General features: G+C 37.3%; 1 protein-coding gene across 1 annotated transcript in view; it reads right to left on the reverse strand.

The window, feature by feature from the left end:
• The window catches only part of LOC149787370 (adenine phosphoribosyltransferase-like), a 39,642-nt gene extending 29,569 nt beyond the window's left edge, over window positions 1-10,073 (reverse strand). Inside the window, exon 1 of the mRNA XM_089977952.1 lies at window positions 9,915-10,073. Within this exon, the coding sequence (XP_089834078.1) occupies window positions 9,915-10,000 (86 nt within the window). The 5' untranslated portion in view covers window positions 10,001-10,073. The remainder of the gene's footprint in view (window positions 1-9,914) is intronic.
• Window positions 10,074-10,469: the final 396 nt, after the last annotated feature.

Below are 10,469 nucleotides of genomic sequence, written 5' to 3' on the forward strand. Positions count from 1 at the left end.
GGGATTGGTAGCACTGTACCCAAATTATGTATGGCATGGCTGGGATTGGTAGCATTGTACCCAAATTATGTATGGCAAAGCTGGGATTGGTAGCACTGTACCCAAATTATGTATGGCATGGCTGGGATTGGTAGCACTGTACCCAAATTATGTATGGCAAAGCTGGGATTGGTAGCATTGTACCCAAATTATGTATGGCATGGCTGGGTTTGGTAGCATTGTACCCAAATTATGTATGGCAAAGCTGGGATTGGTAGCATTGTACCCAAATTATGTATGGCATGGCTGGGATTGGTAGCACTGTACCCAAATTATGTATGGCATGGCTGGGATTGGTAGCATTGTACCCAAATTATGTATGGCAAGGCTGGGATTGGTAGCATTGTACCCAAATTATGTATGGCAAAGCTGGGATTGGTAGCATTGTACCCAAATTATGTATGGCAAAGCTGGGATTGGTAGCACTGTACCCAAATTATGTATGACATGGCTGGGATTGGTAGCACTGTACCCAAATTATGTATGGCATGGCTGGGATTGGTAGCACTGTACCCAAATTATGTATGGCAAAGCTGGGATTGGTAGCATTGTACCCAAATTATGTATGGCAAAGCTGGGATTGGTAGCACTGTACCCAAATTATGTATGGCATGGCCGGGATTGGTAGCATTGTACCCAAATTATGTATGGCATGGCTGGGATTGGTAGCACTGTACCCAAATTATGTATGGCATGGCTGGGATTGGTAGCAAAGTACCCAAATTATGTATGACATGGCTGGGATTGGTAGCAAAGTACCCAAATTATGTATGACATGGCTGGGATTGGTAGCAAAGTACCCAAATTATGTATGGCATGGCTGGGATTGGTAGCAAAGTACCCAAATTATGTATGACATGGCTGGGATTGGTAGCAAAGTACCCAAATTATGTATGGCATGGCTGGGATTGGTAGCACTGTACCCAAATTATGTATGGCAAAGCTGTGATTGGTAGCACTGTACCCAAATTATGTATGGCAAAGCTGGGATTGGTAGCATTGTACCCAAATTATGTATGACATGGCTGGGATTGGTAGCACTGTACCCAAATTATGTATGGCATGGCTGGGATTGGTAGCACTGTACCCAAATTATGTATGGCAAAGCTGGGATTGGTAGCACTGTACCCAAATTATGTATGGCATGGCTGGGATTGGTAGCACTGTACCCAAATTATGTATGGCAAAGCTGGGATTGGTAGCATTGTACCCAAATTATGTATGGCATGGCTGGGATTGGTAGCATTGTACCCAAATTATGTATGGCAAAGCTGGGATTGGTAGCATTGTACCCAAATTATGTATGGCATGGCTGGGATTGGTAGCACTGTACCCAAATTATGTATGGCATGGCTGGGATTGGTAGCATTGTACCCAAATTATGTATGGCAAGGCTGGGATTGGTAGCATTGTACCCAAATTATGTATGGCAAAGCTGGGATTGGTAGCACTGTACCCAAATTATGTATGACATGGCTGGGATTGGTAGCACTGTACCCAAATTATGTATGGCATGGCTGGGATTGGTAGCACTGTACCCAAATTATGTATGGCATGGCTGGGATTGGTAGCACTGTACCCAAATTATGTATGGCAAAGCTGGGATTGGTAGCACTGTACCCAAATTATGTATGGCATGGCCGGGATTGGTAGCATTGTACCCAAATTATGTATGGCATGGCCGGGATTGGTAGCATTGTACCCAAATTATGTATGGCATGGCCGGGATTGGTAGCATTGTACCCAAATTATGTATGGCAAAGCTGGGATTGGTAGCACTGTACCCAAATTATGTATGACATGGCTGGGATTGGTAGCACTGTACCCAAATTATGTATGACATGGCTGAGATTGGTAGCACTGTACCCAAATTATGTATGACATGGCTGAGATTGGTAGCACTGTACCCAAATTATGTATGACATGGCTGAGATTGGTAGCGTTGTACCCAAATTATGTATGGCATGGCTGGGATTGGTAGCACTGTACCCAAATTATGTATGGCATGGCTGGGATTGGTAGCACTGTACCCAAATTATGTATGGCATGGCTGGGATTGGTAGCACTGTACCCAAATTATGTATGGCATGGCTGGGATTGGTAGCACTGTACCCAAATTATGTATGGCATGGCTGGGATTGGTAGCACTGTACCCAAATTATGTATGGCATGGCTGGGATTGGTAGCACTGTACCCAAATTATGTATGGCATGGCTGAGATTGGTAGCACTGTACCCAAATTATGTATGACATGGCTGGGATTGGTAGCATTGTACCCAAATTATGTATGGCATGGCTGGGATTGGTAGCACTGTACCCAAATTAAGTATGACATGGCTGAGATTGGTAGCATTGTACCCAAATTATGTATGGCATGGCTGGGATTGGTAGCACTGTACCCAAATTATGTATGGCATGGCTGGGATTGGTAGCAAAGTACCCAAATTATGTATGACATGGCTGGGATTGGTAGCAAAGTACCCAAATTATGTATGACATGGCTGGGATTGGTAGCAAAGTACCCAAATTATGTATGGCATGGCTGGGATTGGTAGCACTGTACCCAAATTATGTATGGCATGGCTGGGATTGGTAGCACTGTACCCAAATTATGTATGACATGGCTGGGATTGGTAGCACTGTACCCAAATTATGCATGACATGGCTGGGATTGGTAGCAAAGTACCCAAATTATGTATGGCATGGCTGGGATTGGTAGCAAAGTACCCAAATTATGTATGACATGGCTGGGATTGGTAGCACTGTACCCAAATTATGTATGACATGGCTGGGATTGGTAGCAAAGTACCCAAATTATGTATGGCATGGCTGGGATTGGTAGCACTGTACCCAAATTATGTATGGCATGGCTGGGATTGGTAGCACTGTACCCAAATTATGTATGGCATGGCTGGGATTGGTAGCATTGTACCAAATTTTCTTCCAGTATTTGCATCCTATGGCTCTCAGGAATGAGATCCAAAGGATTTGCATCAATTTTTATTCTTGTTCTTCAGCTTAAAAATACCTGAATTGGATATAAATATAAAATAATCTGATTTATAATCTACAAATATAATAAATGGTCAAAAGTGAATCCCACTCAAGACCTTTGACAACTTTAGGCTGTACAGTGTGATGTATGCATGTCTTAAGCTAAAGAATACAGAACACTATCTTTAGTGTGCTGATTGTATCACTAGCCTAGTTACTGTATTCTAATTGTATCACTAGCCTAGTTACTGTATTCTATAGTCATAACTATACTGTATACTGTCTAATTGTATCACTAGCCTAGTTACTGTATTCTAATTGTATCACTAGCCAAGTTACTGTATTCTATAGTCATAACTATACTGTATACTGTCTAATTGTATCACTAGCCTAGTTACTGTATTCTAATTGTATCACTAGCCTGGTTACTGTATTCTATAGTCATAACTATACCGTATACTAATTGTATCACTAGCCTAGTTACTGTATTCTATAGTCATAACTATACTTTATACTGTCTAATTGTATCACTAGCCTAGTTACTATATTCTAATTGTATCACTAGCCTAGTTACTGTATTCTAATTGTTGTTGTTGTTGTTCTAGGGTTTAACGCCATTTTCAGCACAAGATAGGCTATACATGGCAGCCAGTATAACTGTGGAGGAAGAACCCTGAAAAACCCAGGGAAGAACCACTGACCCACGAGAAGCTACTGGCAGGCTTTCCCACGTACCCACACTAGCCGAGCCTTGGACTCTAACCCAAGCAGACAGAGGTGAGATGGCAGTGATCCGGAACAGTGAGCGCTTTAGACCACTCGGCCACTCAGGGCCCCTATTCTAATTGTATCAGTAGCCTAGTTACTATATTCTATAGTCATAACTATACTGTATATACACTTAAACAGTAATAGAATGCTGTGAATACATATGTAAAAGGTGAGTGATAAGCATATAAAGGGTCAAATTATTTAAAAGAAATCTTTACTAAACATTTTCATTTACTTTGTATTACATCATGAGGCATGTCTGATACAAGCCCAGACAAATAAGAGACATATAAAGTAGATCATGTGCATGCTCCACTTTTGATAAGATGTAGGTAACCCAGATCTACATGCAGGTATCATATATACTCACTTATAAGACAAGTCAAACTGCAAACAAAGATCCTGACCAGCCATACACACCTGCAGATGAGTGCCATGCTGTTTGTTTTACTGATTATTCCTAAGAAACTGCACACAACCAGATCTTCTGGTGCATAATGCACCAGCAGATCTGGGTCTGTGCAGTTTACATTTGGACTTTATCTATAAGTGAGTATATATGGTTACATGTGCTTTTAATGGTCAGCTAATTGATTTTACTGTACATTTTATGTGGTATTTGGCAGCTGATGCAACTTTAGATCTTTAATGAAACAGTTACAAAACACATAATATAGAAAGAAGAAAACACTGACTTTCTGTCAATATCTATGTTAATAACTAATGTGTTGCTTATTCCTTGTTATATTTCATTTGAAAATGGCATACTTTGGAAGACTTAAATATGATCAACTGCCACCCTATCATCATAAAGGTAAAACAGGCAGAAAATCAGCTACTTGTGATCCCAACAGAAAGGGTCAAAGTAAGAACTTAAACCAGTGAACATGCATGTGGTTATTATTGATGCAGGAGATAACATTTTCCAATTAAATTATACATTTTGACATCTTCTGACATAATGATGCAGGCACTACCTTTTCCAATTAAATTATAAATTTTGACATCTTCTGACACTTTTAGTTGGATCTTGATGTTAATACTTTTCTTGGATCTCTGATTTTCAGACTGAATGTGGCATCACAAAGGAAATTGCAGAAATTGATAAATCACACACACATAACATCAGATTTATTATAGCACATATTACACACACAAATTAAACATCAGGTTGATTATAGCACATTACACACACATTACACATTAGGTGATTATATCACATATTACACACACATTATACATTAGGTGATGTTTTACAGGGTTCTTCCTCCACCAATTATACTGGCCGCCATGTATAGCCTATCTTGTGCTGAAAAATGGCGTTAAACCCTACAACAACAACAACAACATTAGGTGATTATATCACATATTACACACACATTACACATTAGGCTGATTAAAGCACATATTACACACACATTACACATTAGGTTTATTATAGCACACATTACACATACATTACATATTAGGTTGATTAAAGAACATATTACACACACATTACACATCAGGTCAATTATAGCACATATTACAAACACATTACACATTAGGTTGATTATAGCACATATTACACATTAGGTGATTATAGCAAATATTACACATTACACATTAGGTGATTATAGCACATATTAAACATACATTAAACATCAGGTTGATTATAGCACATATTGCACACATTAAACATCAGGTTGATTATAGCACATATTACATACACTTTACACATTAGGTTGATTATATCACATTACACACACATTAAACATTAGGCTGATTATAACACATATTACACACACATTAGGTCAATTATAGCACGTATTACACACACATTACACATCAGTTGCTTATATCACATATAACACACACATTACACATTAGGCTGATTATAGCACATATTACACACACATTAGGGGCCCCAAGTAGCCGAGTGGTCTAAAGCGCTCTTCGTTATGGATCATTGCTATCTCACCTTTGTCTGCATAGGTTCGAGTCTCAGATTCGGCCAATGTGGGTATGTGAGAAAGCTTGCCAGTAGCTTCTTGAGGGTCGGTGGTTCTTTTCGGAGTTTTCCCAGGTTCTTCCTCCATATTAATACTGGCCGCCATGTATAGCCTAACGTGTGCTAAAAAATGGCGTTAAACCCTACAACAACAACAACACACTCATTAAACATAAGGTTGATTATAGCACATATTACACACACATTACACATCAGGTCAATTATAGCACATATTACACACACATTACACATTAGGTTGATTTAACACATCATATGCACATTTTACATCATATTCATTTAACACATATTACAAACATTATAGTACTGATACTCCAGGTTCTATTTGACAATGTGAGCCGTAATATGACATCTCATGATAAAATTGTGTGTATGTAATATATGCTATAATCAACCTAATGATTAACAATCTTACTTGGTCTATTCACATTAAACGTGTTTCAAAAACGGTTAATTCTTATCTTTGGCTACTGAGGAAAATCAAAACATACATTCCTCTTCAGTATTGGGTCATCTTTTATAAAAGTTATATTCAGTCATATCTGGACTACTGTAATGTACCTTGGGGTAATACCTCTAATTCAAACATAACAACACTTTTAAGACTCCAAAAGAGGGCTTGCCTTTTAATTCTGGATCAGTATATAGTCAATTTCTGAGATGTAATCAATAATGTAAAGATTTTAACAATACATGAAAGAATATTTCTTAGAAAGGCCAAATTGATGTATAAAGTATCCAGAAAAGACATTTCTATCTATCTAAGCAATATCTTTCACCAAAGAGATGTTGATGCTACTCCAAATTTAAGCTCCATAAGAAGTAAAAATTATATTTTACCAAGACCAAAGAAGGAATTGTTTAAAAAATGTTTTCAATATACTGGTCCACTGGTATGGAGAAACATTCATACGTAACAGATAGAAGGCCTCAAGGTAGATTAGTTCTGTAACTAATTGAGTTACCTTCTCTGAATAAAGTCTTTATTATTATTATTATCATTGTTATTATTATTATGCTGATATGATTTCTTTACACTATTATCACAGTATATACCGTTAAACAGCATTTATATTAACAGAGCCTTTGATGAGTAAAGTTTCATTTTATAAAAATTTTATTTGAAATTTGCAAGTCACTCAAGAGTTTCTTAGTCATTGCTGATGCTGCAAATGCATCCCATACTCATATCCTAATCCAGGCAGTACATCCAGTTCCATCAATTTGCATGTCACATGAAGGCCACTGTAAGATCAAGTATATCTTGTTTACTAACTTTTATCTTGATGGTACATGTAGACTGCTTAATATCTATCTGGTCCATGTTGGACAGAAAGCCTAGACTAACTCAAATGTAGGGCAGAAAGCTTGAACTAACTCGACTGATACCAAAATGTAGGACAGTTTCAGTCTGTTTATCACTCTATCCTTTTGTCTGTCTATCAATCCAACTGAATGTCACATGACTTTTATCTTAGGAATTACAGTTAGTAAGCATACTATGAGTGAGTAATCAAAACGGCATCAGCTGCTTCATTTAGTAAATAACCCACATCCTGTTATCCCTTCAACATAAGATTATGTGGAAGTAATGGAGTATTTATTTGGAAATATCAGTGTGTAATACATAAAATTTTGATACAAGACATAAATAATTAAGTCAGCATCATAAAACAGTACAAAAGTGATAAAGGAAAAAAAAATTGTTTAAAGTCACCTGACTTTCCCTGTTTAGCATTGCCAACCCTAGATCTTTTCCCCATGGTTAAAAAACAGCACACAAAAATCATAATATATATAATGTTTACAACAGAAATATGACCACTCCTGTGGCCTAGTGGTTAGAGCGTCCGCCTTGGATGTGGGAGGTTATGGGTTCAAACCCCAGCCTATTCCTACCAAAGAATAATAAAAATGATACTAACAGCTGCCTTGTTGTCACTCAGCATTAAGAGGTTAGTGTAAGGACTAATCAGCCTGGTGTCAGGATAATGTGACTGGATGGGATGTCATGCTACTTTGTTTTGCACATGTAAACACCATTTGCATACAGATTAACATCACATATTCATTTCAGCATACTACTTTAGCAAACCTCAATCAAATACAATACAATTACTAGTGATCTGAGACAAAAGCTTTAAATTCAAGAATTATGCACCAAAACAAATCCTATTTTAGACATATAGGAGCATAAAAATGGTTCTTGCTGTAACGACTGATTCTGTGTGGTGCAAAAATTACATTATAATGTAGCATCGAACTGTCAAGATCAAGACCACTCATTTGATGCATGCTGAAAAAAAGTGGTCTGTGTACATGTAATCCACCATGTTGGTCCAGCGGGTATTCTTGACACAGGACTTAGCAACAAGCTACTGTGCTTCTGTCTTTTTATTATATGATTTATGTAATGATTAGAGAATGTTTGCTACCTCTAGAATGCAACTTCTTCCATAACTGCTCAGCCCTGTATTTTTAAAAAATGGACTCTTACATAACTCCAGGACTAACATGGCAGATTAAATGACACAGACCACTCTTTTTCAATACATATAAAATGAATGGTATTGCTCTTATGTCGATACAAACAAAGGTAGGATGATACAGAAGATATTGAAATGTCTCATGCAGAAAACATTTGGAAATTTTAGCTGCATTTCAAGCCATTCGTGAGAAAATCACTGAACTGCACATGCCATCATTTCAAGCCATTCGTGAGAAAATCACTGAACTGCACACGCTGTCATCATTTGCGATGCTGAGCATAATGAACATTAAACAATGAGATACACACTACACAAACCAAATACAATCTGATTAAAATCAGATCTCTGCTGTTATACATGAATATCTGACAGCGACGGCTCAGGGGTCACGTTCTGGTAACCTATGTTATTACCATGAACACTAATTTTATCAACCAATCAGATGAAGTCTTGTAACTTCGCATTTGGAGAAAACGCATTGTGAATGAAGGGCATCAATGTGTACCGAACAATTTGATTAACTTTCAGATTTTTTAAATTGCATTTCTATTGGCTAATTCAAAGGTCACCAGAACATGAGCCGTAAGCAGTCATCGTCAGATCTTCATGTAGGAAAGCCGAGATCTGACCTTAATCAGATTGAATACGATATGTTCATTAAACAGGATTATCCATAAAGCGGAGTCCTAGCTCTGGTTCAAGATTTCTGGGACAAAAACTTTATAAATGACATGTGCAAAAAAAACAACAGATTAACAGAACGAGTTACAATGACAGTACACTTAAAACATTCAAATCCATGTCACAAGATACATTATTCAATTACACTCATATAAAACACAATTCAATAATGATAATGCAATACAACACACATAATTCAATGACAATCATATAAAACACAAATAATTCAATGTCAATTATATGAACATAATACATAAATAAATGACAATCACATAAAACAAGACAAATAATTCAAATACAATCATGTAAAACGACACACATAATTCAAATACATGAATATAAAACAATTAACACACATAATTCAACCAGATTGATGGGAGATAATGGGAAATATGCCTTCTTCTCTACGATTTTACTACATTCATAACATACGGCCGGTGTCCCCAAAACAAATATCAGGGTCGATGTCTTCCATTGTAGGGCTATATGTAGTCAAGACAATGACCCTGATCTTTACGAGACGGAATCGGGTCTTACACTGAAGAACTATTTTTATATTTACAGGGGGGGGGGGGGGGCTATTACAATGTGTCTTCATCAGGCACTGTATTTACTTAAAATATTTACTTATATTTATCGAACGAGATCTACATGTTTGCTCCACTTCTTCTGATAGTCCTACAATGTAAAACATGACACGTTATTTTTGTTTTAGTGCAAAATGTAAATATCAGCGTCGAGGTCTTACATGTAAGACTATTCCTCTGATACACCACCATGTCAAATTCTACTCATTCCATATTCCACGTTCGCCACACAGACACTTGATTCTGGGTAAACCAATGTGTACACTCACCATATAACACATTAGTTTCCCCGGAATCAAGTGCCTGAGGTTTGACAATCTGAATTATTGGTATAGTTCATATTACCTGAACAAAATCCCCGGTTTCGGAAAGTCGCGATAATCTTTAATCAATTCCTTTACTCTGGCAATCCTTCTGTCGTCGGAACACATGCTTGCCGGCTCAGCCCGTTATTTCAATAGTAAGTTTGTATGTGCACTGACCGGAGATCAAAATCTACAAGATCACAAGTTACTGAGTAGGTTTCACACCACTACACAACTGTGTCTCCTCTCGTTTTCTGAAGCACATTATTTGTATGGTCCGACAAAATTGCGGAGGAAGCATATCGTATTATCTTTGTCCGTCTTTAGAAGCAAATTTGAGTGAAGTATACTATTATTTATCAACTAGAACTACAATGTAAGACATAGCACATGTTCTTTTTCCATCATCTCCCAAAACAAAAATATCGGGTGATGTGTCTCACCTTGTAGGACTACTGTATCAACCTACTAGTGTAGGGATGAAACAATTTTATCTTTTAAATATTCACCATAACATGTAATTATCCAATCAAATTAAAAGTGAGAAAAGTTAGCAATTTTATGTTATGTTACATGACTTTAAGTTCACATTGAA

This window comes from Sinohyriopsis cumingii, chromosome 12 (assembly GCF_028554795.1).
Source record: "Sinohyriopsis cumingii isolate HCF-2022 chromosome 12, ASM2855479v2, whole genome shotgun sequence".
NCBI lineage: Eukaryota > Metazoa > Mollusca > Bivalvia > Unionida > Unionidae > Sinohyriopsis > Sinohyriopsis cumingii.